This window comes from Xiphias gladius, chromosome 21 (assembly GCF_016859285.1).
Source record: "Xiphias gladius isolate SHS-SW01 ecotype Sanya breed wild chromosome 21, ASM1685928v1, whole genome shotgun sequence".
In the NCBI taxonomy this organism is placed as follows: domain Eukaryota; kingdom Metazoa; phylum Chordata; class Actinopteri; order Istiophoriformes; family Xiphiidae; genus Xiphias; species Xiphias gladius.
Genome location: NC_053420.1, coordinates 21056601 through 21074581, shown reverse-complemented (window position 1 = coordinate 21074581; position 17981 = coordinate 21056601). Strand labels below are relative to the sequence as shown.

Genomic DNA, 17981 nt, shown 5'->3' with positions numbered 1-17981 from the left:
TTGGCCTCGTAAAAGATTTTGTATGGGTATTCAACAATAATTCAATAATATTTCCACAACATGTCCACTGAAACCAATCATTAACACCACCTACACCATTTTCACCATTACTGTAGCAGACACTTGCTTGGTATCAAAATGTTGCATTTCAATAACTTTACAAGGTCTTGCTATAGGTCTTCATAGTGATAAATTGTTTAGCTGATCATTTATTCTTTAATTAAAATGTATATTTTTCCACTTATCAGAGGTGGATGCCTCTGACTGATTCTTTTCTCATTTAAAAAAAAACAAAACAAAATGTGAGTTTAATATTAGCAAATTGGTATATCAGTCAAATCATTCAAACTGTCAGAAGAAAACCTTGGTGTTTTTACAATTCTTCGCTTCAGTGAAATTCATAACTATCCCATTTACTGTCTGTCAGTGTTTGTGTGTGTTCACATGTGACACCCGTTCCACTTTACCAATGCAGTTTTTGTGTGTTCGGCACTTGGTCGTCCTGATTATTAGGATGCAGTGTAATTTTGCAGTGTTTATGACCGATGCACCTGCACTTCGGCGATTCAGATGGTGACTCTTTGCCAAGAAAATCCCCTCCTCCTTTCAAACCTCTGCTAAAGCAAACATATGCGGGTAGTCAGTATTCTACTTACTGTGAGTCACATGTGTGGCTGCATTTGTAGCTTTGATTTACCATAGGTGCTCACAGCCTGGATTGCTGCTGTGTCTGTTGCAAGCACTGCACAATTATGTAATGTGGGACGGAGTAAAGTTTCAAAAATCATGAGGATGTACTGCCGAATACAGGAAAACAAAAAGCAAATAGCAGCGCACCTTCAAAAGACACTTAATGAGCAGTGTGCACGGCAGATAACAGCCTCAAAAATGACACCTGACATTCTCAACAAAACCATTTGACCATTTGAAACTGGTATTTACAGCATGACTACTGTAATGTGGTTGTTTTTTTACTCTTCACCCCTTGTGATTTTTAGCAGCATGTCACTGGTTAAGTCCTACAGGTTTGACTGTATGAGTATAGTATGTGACCCCGTGTTAAAACTGATCAATTTCCTCCATTTTGAATGAAATGATCCACCACACAGACAACCATAAAGCTTTCCCCCCCTAAATGTAACATCCTCTCCTCCTGTGTGAGGGGGATAGGCTGTTACTGCAGTAGGCGCCATCGTCATGGTTGACTGCCGTCTTGGAAGAAGGGACTGTTTTGGCAGGATAATGCGGTCACGCCACTGAGTGAATAGGGGGTCTTGAGAGAAGAGGGCAGAGATAAGAGAATGGAGAACATTCCATTAAAGATAGCGATTGTATCAAGCCGAGGCTCAAGGAGGACTATTCTGCACCGAAACTCACTGCAGCACCCATCGAGTGCAAGGTGCATCTGTTACCATGGTACCCGGCCCAGGCAGCCTCTTTCATGTCTGTCAAGACTGGGGAGGGAGAGACTAGCAATATGTTAGTCTTGCCTGCAGTTGGAGCTGAAATGGACACGTGTGTGCTTATGTGTATGTGCACGTGTTCCCGGTAAACATCCCGGCGGTACGGGGTTTAAGATGCCGTACGCAGACAGAGGCTCGTCACATAACATGAATCATTTAGTCACCACAGCAGAGTTGGAAATGTCATGTCTCATCAGTGTACCTCATGCCTCGGTGCCCCTGCACCAATTTACATCTCTGGCAGTGGAGTTAAAGGGAGGACTTGATTAAAGAGAGGAGCTGAGATTTTAGATGCAAACAGACATTTATTGCATTAGGAAGCAGTGGTGTACATTTTCCCCACAGAATCATTTGCAATACTGTAGCATTTAATGAGATCGTAGTCTGTGGCGCAGTTGTCCGAGCCAAGTGTCTCAACTCTCCTTCAAACAAATCACAACAAAATGTAGATTCAAACTCTGGATGAGATTGTTTGCTCATCTGTCTTCCCATTTCTGTCTCCTTCCATTTCTGATCTTTCCAAGGAATGGGATGCTACTTTCTCACAGTGGCAAATGCGGACTTGACCTTCCTTGGCAGCCAGACAGGCAATCCAATAACAACAGGGGAAACTGTACAAGGAGCATATCCAAAAGTCAGCCAAGCTATTAGCTATTGACCTTATCTTTCTGATACAAAACTATATTTTTGTATTTTTGCTACAGTTTTAAAACAGTTTAAAAAACAAAAAGCAACATCAAGTACATCATTCCTTATTGTAAATCACAATCAACACTAAACAGTAAATAATACTTCGTCATAATCTTTATTACAAGATATTAGGCCACTGTACCAATCAGTGTGAATTGTACAGTACAACGCAGAATTAAGACTGTTTCTCGAGGTTTGTCATTCAAAGCTGTATACGAGGTGCTTCAAGAATATACAAGAGTTTCAGAACTTCTGCAGTGCATGCATGATTTCATATTTGCCATGCATGAGTTGGTATTTCAGTGTTTTAAGAAAAGAGCCCTAAAAAATGGCAACCCAACAAAACAACTGAACTGTATGAGTAAATGTATAAAGCACAAAAAAAGAACAAGTTATCCCGTACAGTATATCCCTCATGAGATTTGGCACACACGATAATGCACAATGCAATATAAATAGTTTATCCATAGGGTGTGTACAGTCAAGTTACAGTATCAACCAATCCAGGTGAAAGCCTGGGAAGCTTACAAACAGGTGGGAGGTACACTGTATATAAATGACTCATTAGCTGCAAAATATGGTAACAAAAAACACTCAGGCAACATCAAGAATTGTTTAAGTGAAAAAAAATATCACTCACATTCGCTCAAAGTTTTCTCGACATACAAAAAACACTCCCCCGGGCCATAAGTCACTGCAAAAGACATATTCCAAAGGATCAATAATAAATAAAGTCTTCAACACAGAAAACAAACCAGTTTACCGATTCCCACTTTGTGCAAGAAAATATGGGCTACCCTTTCCATATTTACAAACTCGGTTATTCACTTGCCCTCCATCAAAATGAAGAGAAGAAAGAATGGTACCATAGGTTTGCTTGGTAAGTTATAGGAGAAGTGTGTGCTTTAGGTTTTATATTAGATTATATCTGTATCCTGTCCCTGATTTCTGCATTTCGACAGCGTTTCCTCCATCTCGCCCCCCCCTCCTCCCCGTTGTCTTCTCTGCTTTTGGATTTATGGCGAAACCCTGTAATCGAGGGCGTGTGTGTGTTTGTGTGTGTGTGTGTGTGTGTGGGAGTGTTTTTGTGTGTTTTGGGGGGGTCCACCTGGGGGTCTCCTTCGCTGCCATCTCCCACCCCTGCCAGTGTGTGTCACCCGGATGGCCATGACTGACAGGGAGAGGAGGGTGTGGAAGTGCTGCTTGCTGCCACATGAGAGAAAGTGCTTATATACAGTGTCTTTGGATTAAAACTAGTAAATATCGCCATAAAAAATTTCAAGAGTGTCTTGGGGGGGTTGGTTGGTGGTGAGCCAAGTGCTCTAAGCCTCTGCCGGGGTCTTCTCTGTTCCATTTTTCAGTGCATTCTCATCCTCGATCACAACTGTGGATGACAGGGAGAGAGTTAAATGGGGGGCTCATCTTGGTGTGGCGTCTTGAAAATTCACCACCGTCTGACAGGAGGGCATTAAAGCCCAGGACCATTAGCACTGCGCTGGATGAAGTGGTGTGTGCATGCATGAAAGAGTGAGAGCATGCAAAAAGACAAAGATAACCAGAAGCGTGAATGTGTGTGTGTGTTTGTGTGTGTGTGTGTGTGTGTGGGAGTGTTTTTGTGTGTTTTGGGGGGGTCCACCTGGGGGTCTCCTTCGCTGCCATCTCCCACCCCTGCCAGTGTGTGTCACCCGGATGGCCATGACTGACAGGGAGAGGAGGGTGTGGAAGTGCTGCTTGCTGCCACATGAGAGAAAGTGCTTATATACAGTGTCTTTGGATTAAAACTAGTAAATATCGCCATAAAAAATTTCAAGAGTGTCTTGGGGGGGTTGGTTGGTGGTGAGCCAAGTGCTCTAAGCCTCTGCCGGGGTCTTCTCTGTTCCATTTTTCAGTGCTTCGTCGTCGCCATTCTCATCCTCGATCACAACTGTGGATGACAGGGGAGAGAGTTAAATGGGGGGGGGGGGGCTCATCTTGGTGTGGCGTCTTGAAAATTCACCACCGTCTGACAGGAGGGCATTAAAGCCCAGGACCATTAGCACTGCGCTGGATGAAGTGGTGTGTGCATGCATGAAAGAGTGAGAGCATGCAAAAAGACAAAGATAACCAGAAGCGTGAATGTGTGTGTGCGTGAGGGAGATGCACATTTGTGAACGTGCAAGTCTGAATTTCTGCTTGGCACCTACAGATGCAATTCCTACACGTCTGCCTCTTTGCCATGTCTCCCCGTGTCCTGTCTGTACACTACTGTACGTGCAACTGTGTGTCTGTCTGTGGCATGTATGTGCCACCACTAGTGAGACCATCTCATGGGTTTCATCAGGAATCCGGGACACACAAAAGCAAACAAATAAGTAAATAAATATATAAAATTAAAAAAAACAAAATAATAATTTAAAAAAAGTCTGAATTTATCATGCAAGCACAAAAATCATAATCACGCAGCATTTAAATCTCAACTACACCAAACATTCATCGGGGAGGGGACGTTCAGCACAACTCTGTGGAGCGGGATTCAGAAGGCATTTAACAGCACGCACTGCGCATCCAACTTGTGTTGCAATGCGAATAGAATATTTAAAACCCACACATCCTTCCGCATGCAAACAATAGACTACATCTCTGATCTTGCACTCCGCCGAAGACCATGTCAAGGCAACGGTGTTGCCCATCTGGCTTCACACGAGAGAGATCCTTAATTACGGTCCACTAGTAACCTATGTGCGCACTCAACACATCACCATACACAAGAAAACGCCTCAATTATATAATTACCCCGTTTGCTCCTGCCTATTTGTCCGAGTTTCGGCGGACGTTTATTCTGTGCGCCACTGAAGAAGTTGTTGGTGTCTTGAAGACGACAGGTGAAGGAAAGGTGTCCCTCGTCGCCCTCATTTCCATAATGACTCATTTTTTCTTCGTTGAAAGGCAGCACTTCCGACATCTCCAGACGCGTCTTTATCACCAAGGCGCACAAACTGAAATGTATAGCCCGTCGCCAAGCTTGAACTCGGTCGTCTACAACAAACAAAAAATGTGTGTGTGTGTGTGGGGGGGGGGGACAATGCAATCTGCCGACACGATCTAGCCCTTTCTGTTTACCCCGAAGACACGTGTCTGTCTTCGTAGGTACGCGACAGAAATAACAGTGAATCAAAATGTCCTCAATTTCCTCGCTCTTGGACCTTAGGCAACATTATTCAAAATTTCCAGAGGTCTTTTTTTCTCTCTCTCTGTGCGTATTGCTTGGAAATGGAGGCGCACGTACAATAGAGCCGCAGAGCGCCCGCTGGTTTCGAGCGGCTGAACCCGTCGCACGGAAAATCTGAGGAAGAAATGCAAATTGAGGAGCGATGCAAAACACGGATCCCGGGGAGACCTGGCGAGGGAGCTGTTCGGGGGGTTTTTCTGGTGCAGCCCAGAGAAGCTTCCAGTTGGAGTCGTGGTGCACAAATGCTCCACTCTCCGGGATCTAGATGCAATCAAACAAATGGCGATTGTAACTTCAAAGATGGCACGTACACGTGAGCCAATTCGGATCTTTGGGAAACGTCGTTTACGCGCCACCACTCGAGTTAGAGATTTCAAATCATCCAACATGTTTTCATTTATTTTTATTTTTTATTTTTATTGAAACAAATTTTACAAATGTTGTCATGTATTTTTTGTCATGAGGGGTTTTTGAACAGTCCAAGTATCCAATGAGTCAGACGTCACCAGAGGATGGCAGTGTTTGCATAGACTAGGATGTGACTTTGGCTCCAGGGCGCACTTCCAGTTTAGTCTTGAGGGCCTAAACTGGGGGAACTATAATAAAATATGAAAGGGTTGGATGGGGGTTGAGGATGTCACACCTGGGGATAAGGGACCTGCACTAGGAATCAACTTTATTAGCTTTTGCTGAGTAAAAGCTAGACCAGGTGTGTTTTTTCTTTCGTAACAGATCATGTTCCAGATTTGAGGGTGTTCCAGGTTTTACTCAGTAAATTTTCCAGATAACTTTGCAAAACACTATATGGAGATCCTTAAAAGAAACAAAAAAAGTTAAATCTTTAATCAGATTCCCTAATATTATAGAATTAAAAACAAACAAAAAAAAACAAAATTGTATAAATTCAGATTTTTATAGAAAGACATCACTCTTCAAATTTTTTATTGATAAGCTGATGATTCATTATAGACATTCTAATAACAACCTCAAACCTAATAGGATCCAGTTTGAGAACATTTTGGTGTTTTGTTATCACACCAGGTGCAAAGTTGCGAGATCAGAGGGTGGTATGAAAACTGGTTTGCTTTGTTAAACGAAGCCCCTGGGACTGTCTTTAGGTTGTAACAAATTGTCATTGGGCTTACCACCCACCGCTTTCTGTAGTGTTTACACAAACCTGTCTTCTATAGGAACAGCAGCACAAAGGGATGGTCTTACAAAACAGATATACAGTAACGGACATGGACCAGCAGACAGCTATCAAATCTAGACATCTTGATTATCCTTTCTCTGAGGGACTTAAATCAAATATCACTACGCAGACAATGAAATGAAAGGTGATATCCAAGCATGCAGCAGAACTAACTTTCATATGCCGTCAACTATTCATGAAGGAGGTTCACTAGTGACACACCTACTCCCTGTGGACTTGCAGAAGCCATGATTAAATCAGGGGCTAACCTTTCAGATCAGAACATCTCAATTACAACTCTTTCAGTTTCTCAAATATTGATTCGCAATATTTGATTGTGAAAAGCAATAAAAGCAATAATTAAAATATTGTTTCACAATATTTGGTTATATTTTCATCAGAACTGATTTCTGTATTGCTTTTTTCTTTGTTTTCAGATGATCATGCCTTTTAAAGCAAGCAAATGTAACTTTTACACACTGCAGCCACTGCGGCTACAAGTGACAATTACTGGACAATGCTACATGCTAAAACCTATTGTAACAGTAGCACAAGTGGAGAACATTAGCTTTAAATTACCTGCTGTATTACTGGATAATGGATGTGCTTGCATCTTGCTGTGGTGGGTTTAAAGCCCCTGAAAACTTGATTTCAAGTATTTCTTTATACCATTAAATATTAATGAGTAAAAAAGCAATAATCAAAGTTGAAGTTGAGAGCAAAAAAACATGTCTTGCCATTATATATAAGGAGTATAATACTCAAAAACCCATCATCAATCCTAAACCCAAATCAGTCTCACGCCTTCAGCTAGTACAAAACACAACTGCTAGGCTTTCAACAAAGTCAAAAAGACAAGATCACATTAGCCCTGTTCTGGCCTCCCTTCCACGGTGACCAGTCCATTTTAGAGCTGATTTTAAGATTTTACTGACCGCATTCAAAGCACTTCACGGGCTGGCTCCTAGCTATACTTCATATGGCTGCTCCCCTATGAGCCAGAGTGCAGCCTCCGATTGTTCTGGCTGTTCCTAAGGCTGCGTTTGCACCGAAAAAAGCCCTGCTTTAAACAGCGCAGTGAGGTGTATTTGTTGGTGCGTGTTGTTTCATGAACCGGTGACAATGAAATACAATCCTGGAAGTCCTGTTGGAGGAACCGTGGATGAAGTTATAGGGACTGCACACTGGACTCAAAGATGGCATCCAGTCATTTGAATAAAAATTGCTCAATGGCCAAAAAAGTATTATATTTTGCGGGTTTGATTCCAAGTATGCGGCCCACTGGACATGCGCATTACTGTTTTCCCTTTTAACAATTATGTTGTGTCTGTCTCCTAGTCTTGCCTCTATGCACTATACAACATAAAAAAATCAGGCCTACCTGACTTGGTAGGCCAACCAACTCTTGGTACAGGCCATGGTTATCTCTCGCCTTGACTACTGCAATAGCCTTCTAGCGGGTCTCCTAGAATGCACAGTGAAACTCTTACAGATAACCCTGAATGCGACGGCGCATCTGGTTTTGGCTCAACCGAAAAAGGGCACATGTCACTCCGCTCCTCATTGATCTCCACTGGCTACCCATGCCCACCCAAATCAAATTGATTCTGGGTCTCCACCCATCTACTTGAACTCAGTCAACAGGCCTAATTTCTTGCACAGCCACTGCGTTCAAAGGACATAAAGCAATCATAGTCCAGACTGTTCTTGTCCGTGGTTCCCTGATGGTGGAATAAGCTACCAAAGGTGTCCTGTGAATATTTGCATGGACATTCCTTTATAATGGTGGTTTAGGTTGAAAATGCTCTTTGGGCCAGAGGGGATTTTTTTTGTTGCAATTCTGCAAGTGGCAACTGGGACAAATTGGCAGCAAGGCTGAGTGGTGGCGCCACATCTAGCTCTCTTAATGCATCCATGGGACAAACACATTTAAGTGTTTAACAGCTTGTTATCAAAACACAGCACAGTGGTTTGCAATACAGAGACAAGATTTTACAACTCTGGAAAGTTATCACGGAGGCAATTGTTTTATCTTCCATTGCGATGACCTTGAGCTAAACAGCTTGAATACAGCGTTCACGTTACAAAGTAATCCACCAGGAATGCACGCTTGCATATATGTGATTGATCAGGTTTGAGTGACAGTGGCCTGGTTAAATAAACAAATGACTGATTCAAATGTTGCTAAATTCTGATTGGTGCATGGAAGTTTGCGACATCACCTTTTTCTAAATGAGCCCTGCCCACTTCAAATCAGTGAGAAGAGGAAAGACAAAAATGTGAAAAAATACAGACAATAAACGCAAAATATGTGTGAAAAAAGTATTTGCTCAAATTTTTTTTTACTGAACCTATGTGTCAAACTCAGAACCAAAATTAATTCTAGACATTAACATTTAATTTTGACACAACTCATTTCAAATATTCTGAAAATTTGAATATTTATTGCAATAAAAGGGCCTTTTTCTTTTAAATGATATGAGCTTCACATCAATGGAATTACATTTACAGCAGGTCTATAAAGTGACCTGCGTATTGGAAGCCACAATGACTGTAGCTTGCAGAGACCAATGTTCACAGCTAGAAAATCTGAGAATACGAGATGGATCACTACTATTCAAAACATTATCAGAATAATCAGATCAGTGCTGAGCATGAAAACAAATCTGCCTCTGAGACAATAACAACTATCTATCTATCTACCTCAGTGGTTCAGAGGAAACTGCATATTTTCAACAGAACCATGTTCCATGCTAGCTCAAACATATTTAGGTAGCCTATAAATGGTTGCTTTTGTCATCTTAGTTTGATAAATTTCTTCAGTATTTGGTGCACCGTAAGTAGGACCCATACATGGTTTGGTCCATCCACCGGCGGAATTTGGACACCGCCGTGTAGACTCCTGGAAACTTAGCATCTCCGCAGCCGTTGCCCCAGGAGACCATGCCATAGACACACCCCCCACACACCAGTGGCCCGCCAGAGTCACCCTGCAAAGACAAGACCACGCCCTCCATCAATTACCATGTCACCATGTGTCTCATTGAAAACTTTTCAGTTTCACACAACTGTCGCTGTAGAGCTGCTTTAATGTCCTTGATTGGTGTTACAGGATATACCAAATGATACAACAAGTCTGAGCAGTGGAGGCAACCATTTCAAGAAGTATTTACTATTCCAGTGGCTCAGATGTCTCAGCCATGTCAGGTCCCTTTTTTGTTGTAGATCAGGGAGAACATTGAAGAATACTATAGTCAGTTTTAACTTAACACACAATAACATCCCATCCCCAAAATTCAATATAAAATCATGGTGTTTGCCCAGAATTATGTATTGGTAATGAAAATTTCCTTACAAAAAAATCATATTGAAATTTATGTTATACATAAGAAATATGCCTAATGCTGTTGAAATGCCCTATTTCACATGTAAAATGTCAGAAAACCACACGTGCCTTTATCATGTGAATTCAGCATACAGTATATGAAATGTGTTATAAGGCCTAAGGGGAGATCTTTATGGCACATTTGAAGTGGCCAACAGAGACCATGAGATTTGAAACTGACTAAATGTGGTTGGTCTACAGTACATTCCCGTCAGAGAATTTTCAATTCATTGATGCCATTTTTTCAGGATTGGTGTGTAAAGAAGTATTTTAAACCTTCCTTATTTCATATGGCAATCTCTTGCTGCTACTTGGAAATGCCAACACACAAAGTTGCCTACAGTAGCATCAAATATAGCACTTTTTAATTGGTCATTCAGTTCCTTACCTAAGGCAAAATGTAGCGTACTGGTATGTCACACCTTGAATTTCATGTAATTTTCTTGCACACTGAGGGCTGGGGCAGGAAATCTTATATGATACAAATAACCAGATCAGAGCATGTAGTTGTCTGTGACTGCAAATGGCTGTACCTCAAAATTCCAGCAAGGTTTTCTATCCTGGTGCTATTTCAGGGTTGCTTTTTTACCTCTTCTGCAACTATCATAACTAATACAATTCCTGAGGGTGGACTGCCATGTCTGCTTAATAAAAGCTTGTAGCTGAACCAACACTGACATGATGAACTGTATTCTCATACTGTCATGGGGATGAGCTTCCCAAGACTGTGTTATTGTTTCGCTCTAATGTGAGTTGATGAAAAGAGGATGACCCTGTGCTATTTGCTATACACAGGGAACCAGATTTAATGGCTTTTTAAAAATCAGATGATTATGCTAGTCACCATGGGCCAGATTGGACAGCCATTAATGTGCAACACACACATACCCTGCAGATGAAACAGTTTGAAATAAATACTTGACATTAATGAAAGAAGGTATAATAGCATTTGTTCCCTGTACCTTGCATGCATCTTTTCCTCCAGTCCTGTAGCCAGCACAGATCATGTTTGTTGTGATGTTTCCGTTAAAGGACTCACTGCTGTTACAGCTTGCAGTTGAAACAATGGGCACAGTGACCGTCCTCAGGGTGAAGTGGGCCTGGCCTCCACTCAGACTGTTGTAGCCCCACCCAGACACCCGACACACCCGGCCCTCGACCACACCTGTCCCCTGCCTGGGAAGAGGCGCCAGCGACACCTATTTGTTCAGCACCATGGGGGCCCGCAACTGGACAGAAAATCACAGGAAGGTTTCAGTGTGGGCATGTGTCAGTATGAAAATCATAGTATGATTATTTTGTTCAGCATTATCAAAATGTATTGTATTATCTTTTCAGTTAATAAAGCTGCACAAAACAATATTTTCTGTATTGACAATGGAACAAATAACTATGTGCGATGTGAAGGGGGTGACTACACTTTCTCCTCAGCACCAAACAGCTGAGAGACCAAGTTAGCAACTAGCTAGCTATTTTAGGTTGAATGTTAAGGACATCCAGCAAAGCACAAAAAGTTAACCAGAACATAGACACTGATAAAATTGTTAATATTGTTGTATGTCTAAATCTCTGCACTGTTTCTGCAGCACCTTAATGAGCATAATGTCAGCGTTGTTGGTGCTCCTGTTGTAGAGGGGATGGGTGACCAGCCTGTGGGGTTTAGCATACTGCTCGGTACCCTCGAAGGTATTTACTATGTAGTCGCCCGCCACTATCATCATGTGCTCTGCCCTAAAAGACAAGGCATTTCGATTTTTTGTCACATTCATCAACAAATATAGCACAAAATAGACAATGGCCTTGAGATTTGATCATTGCTGACCACTTCTAGAGCGAGAAAGAGGACGAAAAATCAGTACAGGCCTATTTTCAACACCACAAATTGGTTGCTTATGATCATGATAGTTTAGCTTCTCATTTTCTCATCTTTTTTGCAGTAATTTTATTGAATCACACAGAATATGCTTAGGCAGGAAAGCGGGGAGTGGTGCTAAATGACATACATTAAAAATCATGACCAGTACACAAAGTCACAGAGTGTGCACACAGGTTGACCGTGACCGCTATGAAGCCAGAAGTGTCTGTCTGCCAGGGAACAATGGCTTACTGTGTGCAGACAGAGGTGGGACAGAATAACAGAAATACAGCCAATTTCCTTGATCCAGACAAGATCACACTTCTCTCTCTCTCTCTCTCTCTCTCTCACACACACAAACACACACACACACACACACACACACACACACACACACACACACACACACACACACACACACACACATAAACATTGATGATGTGCCAAGGTCAGCTGACTCAACCACATATGTGTGCTGTTTGACTTCCCAGTGGCCTGTACACAGGTTTACCTTGCATCATGATCAAGCAGCATCGTTTTGACGTTACCTACTCATAGCAGAATGGATTTTTGCTTTTAGGCATCTGTTGGGACCATCTGTTCACAATATAAAAACATGCCAAGTTTGCTTCTACACAGTGACTTCTACAGAGTCTATTGTAAGAATGCCAGAAGAATGTCATTGCCTGTGCAAGTGTCTCAGAAACAGTTTGTTCAAACAAGACTGTCAAATCACATTTTAGATTTATGAAGGAAGTAGTATTTAAAAATAATCTATTCAGGAGGCAGAAAAATAGCCTTGAATCTTGTTTGATGATCCTTCATTTAACTGCTAGTTTTGGGTTTTTAAAACCAAAGGCTGTAGAAGAAGACTCAGAGTCTGGCAGCTAATAGGCACAGCTGTATTTTGAAGTAAATGTTAATGTCAGCATGTGGCAAGACTAACATGCTCTTGTTTAGCAAGTGTCATTTTTACCATGTTCACTATCTTAGTTTGGTGTATTAGCTTGCTAACATTTGCTAATCAGCACTAAACACAGATCTGAAGCTGATGGGAATGTCATTAGTTTTGCCGGTATTTGGTCATGAACCAAAATATTTGACATATTAAAATTATCACCTGATGATAGTACCACAACTAGATGATAGTTTAAGGGATCACTAAGTCACTACAATTCATCATCTAAAGAGCATGATTGCTTGAAACCAAATTTGATGGCAATCCAACCAATAGTTGCTGAGATATTTCGGTCTGGACCAAAGTGGTGGCCCATCAGACCGGCCGACATTTCCATCCATAGAGCTATGCCTCTTGCATGGCTTACGATTTTTAAAATATAAAGAAGCCTGTAACCTTCCCGTCATGGATACCATGAAAATATGTTTATGTGAGTTTTCACTCAACACCCTATTGATGACAGCGATTGAGCCTTCTTACCCGATGTTACAGTGTGCTGCAGTCAACACCCAGTACCTGTGAACCAATGATCCACCGCAGAAGTGTTGGCCCTTGGTGCTCTGCAGTGACACAATGTATTTGATGGAGTTTGGTGCAACGGTGTGACCACCTACTATGCGACCCTGCGTGAGTACATGGCCTGTGTGGAAACACAAATATTGATAAGGAAAGGAGGTAAAAGGTGCTGTCGAAGATTAATTTACAATTGTTTAATAAGTCTGGGAAGATCTCAGTTATCCACATTATGGGACACCTAGAAGTACTATATCAAAGGCAACCGGACTGGCTAGATGTTTTCGCCCCTCATCGGAAAAGCCTCTTCAGTTCTGTCTGACTCGTGGGGACTAATAGTGGATGAAGCTGTTGTTAGTACTCACAAAGCTGATGGAGAGCGGATATCAAAAGCACTTTCCTCAAAACATACTTTCCCTTTCTTAAGTAGAAACATGACACAAATAGTATGTCTTTTTCACATCAGAAACTGAAATGGTTCCTTCATGCTTTCATCTAAACTGCTAAATATCCAAAACGTCCTGCATATATAGAAACAGCTCTCCTTGTATGGATTTCAGTCACGCTTAAAAAGTCCAACTTATAAAACATGGAGAACCTTCAGTGGACAAAAGTGAAACATAAAGAGTGAGGCGCTCCTAATCCCCCCTTCAAGCCCATTGACCCGACCTAACAATTAGTAGTTTTCTGTCACCTGGGAGGCCACTGCGTAATTAATGTAATCCAATATTACCTGACCTTCTAGAGTCAATACCTCACTCTATGCTCTGAAACAATAGAGTGGGGGCTCTCCCTACCTGCCTTATGCAACAGCTTGACTACTGTACAATGGCTTCAGGCTATATAGTTGGAGACATATGGGTAACAGTTTGGACTAGAATTCCTTGCCGTGACCGTGGGTGGAAATATATTTGAATTTTTGATGATCACTGATGAGGAGTAATCACAAACAAACCTGCTGACCCTGTAAAGTAGTGGAAAGCAATTTAAGGGAATGGAGTTATTTTCTTTGCTTCTACGTTAATTATGACGCTGCAGAAAGAAACTGGTTAGCTTAGCTGAGCGCAAAGACTAGGAGCAGGGGGAAACAGCTAGCCTGTGTAAAGGTAACAAAATCTACCATCACCTCTAAAGTTCACTAATTACAATGTTATATCTCATTTGTTTAATCCGTACAAACTCTCAAATATTGAAAAGGGTTTTTCTATATGCTAGATTATTCCTTGACTGGGACCAGTTGCCAGGCAACCAGCAGAGAATGAGGAAGTTCCTACTCCCAGTCAAGAAACAGGCTGGCAAATAACCCCCTGTAAAACAGTGAACTATTATTTTTTAAAACTTTGAGATTAAACAAACAAGATATAACGTGTTAAATAGTCAGTTTTAGAGGGGAGGATAGGATTTAGTTACCTTTACACAGAGCTAGCTGTTCCCCCCATTCCAGTCTTCATGCTTAGCTAAGCTAACCGGGTGCTGGCGGTAGCTTCATATTTATCGTACAGACATGAGAGCAGTGTCAATCTTCTCATCTAACTCTCAATATGCACATTTCCAAAAAATGTTGAATTATTCCCTTAAAAAATCTCTTGTCCTTTTAAAGTAGGAAATAGAAAAGTTTAAATCAAAAGAATTGCTTTAGAAGTAACACCGCCAGCTGGTTGATAAGCAAAGCCATGAAACTCACCACCTCCGTAACATTTGTCGAATAAAAAGTTTAGAACTTTAAAGTGCAGCCGAAACCAACATTTAAAACTGAACAGAGCATCATGTATTTTGTTCACAAAACTGAAAAACATGTACTCACTCTGGACTGTCATGTGGTCCAGCAGGACAACACATACATAACACATGAGCAGGTTCATCATAGCTGTAGAAGTTTTGGGATGTTATCCTACACCATACCAGCAGCTTAAACCACTGCAGCCACACAACCCGTGTCCTTTGCTCCTGTCTGCCAGCCCCACCTGAGCGTCCACTCCTCCCCGAAAACAGTAGGGGTCAGTTTCTTCTGGGGGAAAAAATAAAAAGTTTTTAATTTCACTGTCATCATGTAGCACCAGGGTCCAACACTGTAGCACTGATTGAAAAGGAAAGAGATGAGCAACAAAGTCACCTTCAAAAACTGCCCAACACCCCCCTTCCCATCTCAGCACTATCACAACTCTTTCTCCTGACCCTCCTGACTTCTCAAAAGGCTTTACATCGTTGCCATGGCAACACAGGGCACTGTGCCGAGCGGGTTCATCTATACTGTATCAGCACTCTCCGTCTGTGTCATCATCCGGGCTTATCCTTCCTGAAATGTGTCAATGGCCTACTGTGTGTGTGTGTGTGTGTGTGTGTGTGTGTGTGTGTGTGTGTGTGTTTGTGTGTCTGTCTGTGTGTGCATGTGTGTGTGCATGGATTTGTTTTGTAGCAGTGGGGAGATTGAGGTCTGAGTCAAGACAACACAAATGTATTCTACGCAGCAGAGACAAACAAGTGTTTCTCTGTATAAGTATGAATCATCAGTCATCACTGAATCCACATTGGCAATAGTAATAACTCATTATCATCAATAACTCATTATCATCAGCCTGATCATCATTATCATCATCATCATCATCATCATCATCATCATCATCATCATCATCATCCGCCTTCTGGCAAGTCAGCATCATCCACAGCATGGAAGGAGAAATTGCCTGACCTCCTCTAATCCCACATTTAGAGCGAGCTGAATAATTGATGCCTCACCCAGTGGAATGGGAGAGACGGCTTTGTGTGGCCTCCCACTGTCAGGTGTTTCCTAGACCAACACTAACCAGACTTCACAGACATTCACCTTTGAATATAAGGTTCTTTCATCTATTTCATAAACACACAAAGCAAAGACGACTCAAGCAAATGTTTTGGAAATATTGCAAACATTTAACCTAAAGTTGGTCCTTACAATATGAAGATATCTTTAAAGGGTCAGTTCAGCTAAAAAAAAAAGAATAATTTCCTCACTTACCTTACTCACTTACTTACCTTACTTATGCTTTGAACTACGGCTGGATGATATGATGATACACCATGAGATGGTATAAATTAATCAACAATCAAAGAATTGCCTTACGATTTATACAAAAGATATCTACATCTTTAATATCACAGAATGTATTCAGTGTGTTGTATGGAATTCAAAAACCCATTGCTTTCAAGCAATATTGGATTTTTATAGAATTTTAGCATCAAATACTTTGACTTGTCAGGTATTTAATTTGATGTAGTACCCCAAAACAGACATTCCTGTCTGGCTGTTTTATACATAGTGTCTCTCATCTAATTTCCCAGATAAACCAAGACTATCTGTACTGCTAGATACAGCTACAGGTACATGAGAGACTTTGGGGGTTTTTTTGACAGCAAGCTTTCTGCAATGTCCGGCTGTTTAATTAACACGTAGCAATGATTTAGTGGGGCTTGGTCAATTAAAACTGTCAACATAGTGTGAAGATAGAGGTTAAATCAGTGGACAAATAGAGACATATACAGTCTTTTTATATCAAGACAAAAGTCTGCATGGTGCACCACAAGTGTTTGTGTTCTGACTACATGTCAGTGACACGTGCTCCTCTCAGTCTCACCACTGATATGTTTATACTGCACAAGCAGTTTTGTTCAAGGCCTGACTCTGTCACTCTCTCTCACACACACCTCAGCTTTGCAGCTGAGTGAGAGGGGAGAACGCTATCGCCTTTCACCCTCAGAGTTGGAATGACACCTTAGGGAGTGTAGACTGTGCGGAAGCTATGAGTTATGAACCAAATGCCCCTGTGTGTGGGGAAAAAAAAATAACCTGCTGGGAACCTAAGTGAGAGGAGAGTGACACCTGGGGTGATGGAAAAGTCTGGGAGAGGAGAGGAATGACACTGAAGACAGGAGTTACAACACAGTGCATCTCTGCTGATTTAGCACTGATTGAGCACCTCTTACCTTAAAAATTATTGTTTTATGTTAAGCCGAAGATTGAGGGGAAAGCAGAAGTACAAGAGATGTAAAGACAAACGAACAGTCTTATTCTCAGTTCCATTAATTAGGATTTTGGAGAAAAAAGTTTTTCCTTGTTCAAGTTAAGAATAAATGCTGTTATATCTTGCTAGGTCTCAGATATCATAGCAGCTTTTGTCCTGCCCTCTGTAACATCACTGGATACAGCAACAACATGTCTAGCGAGTATATTCTATCATGTCTCTGGCTTGTTGGGTTTCATCTCTGGGATGCTTCACTTTGTCTCAGCTACTGGACAATGGGCTGAATCTGTGAGAATAAAGGCCTTGGAAAGACAGGCGTGATGAAAGAGAGGGTTGTGTTATTGTTTTTTTTTTCTGTACTAGGTCAGACTCTCTACTTTCTGCGTGTGAGAGAGACACTTATATTTGGTGGACAATGGCAAGGAACAATGAGAGTGACAGCCATGGTTACACTATAAAAGAGGCCTGAGAGTTCTCAGGCTTTACTGTATGTCCCGTTATGAGAGGAGTGTGTGAGAGTGTGTGTGTGCCAGTGTGTGGATGCTGGACTTGGACTGTTTTCTTACTTGACTCTTGATAAGGTGAGGCAACTTCATTCAGAAGGGATTTTAATTTGACTATGTATTATCATTGATCAGCTTTGAGACTGTGGATTACTCTTCATGTGGAGAGTACAGAGCAGCAGTTGGTTAGGTGATGGAAAGTTATGGAATGATTTT

At 41.6% G+C, this 17981-nt stretch overlaps 1 protein-coding gene and 1 pseudogene across 2 annotated transcripts; both read right to left on the bottom strand.

The window, feature by feature from the left end:
- Positions 1-2249: 2249 nt before the first annotated feature.
- Positions 2250-5658, bottom strand: camk2n1 (calcium/calmodulin dependent protein kinase II inhibitor 1). Of its 2 annotated transcripts, XM_040116600.1 has the most exons (4): positions 5419-5658; positions 4926-5168; positions 4036-4077; positions 2250-3507 (listed from the first exon to the last, which is right to left on the bottom strand). In XM_040116600.1, exons 2-4 carry the CDS (start codon positions 5092-5094, stop codon positions 3476-3478), a joined length of 243 nt encoding a protein of 80 aa, XP_039972534.1. In that variant the 5' UTR covers positions 5095-5168; positions 5419-5658; the 3' UTR covers positions 2250-3475. The 2 variants fall into 2 exon arrangements, with proteins under 2 accessions (XP_039972534.1, XP_039972533.1); XM_040116599.1 differs by lacking the exon at positions 2250-3507 and having other exon boundaries at positions 3721-4077; positions 4926-5645.
- A 3548-nt stretch (positions 5659-9206) lies between these two features.
- Positions 9207-15126, bottom strand: LOC120807264 (annotated as a pseudogene).
- Positions 15127-17981: the final 2855 nt, after the last annotated feature.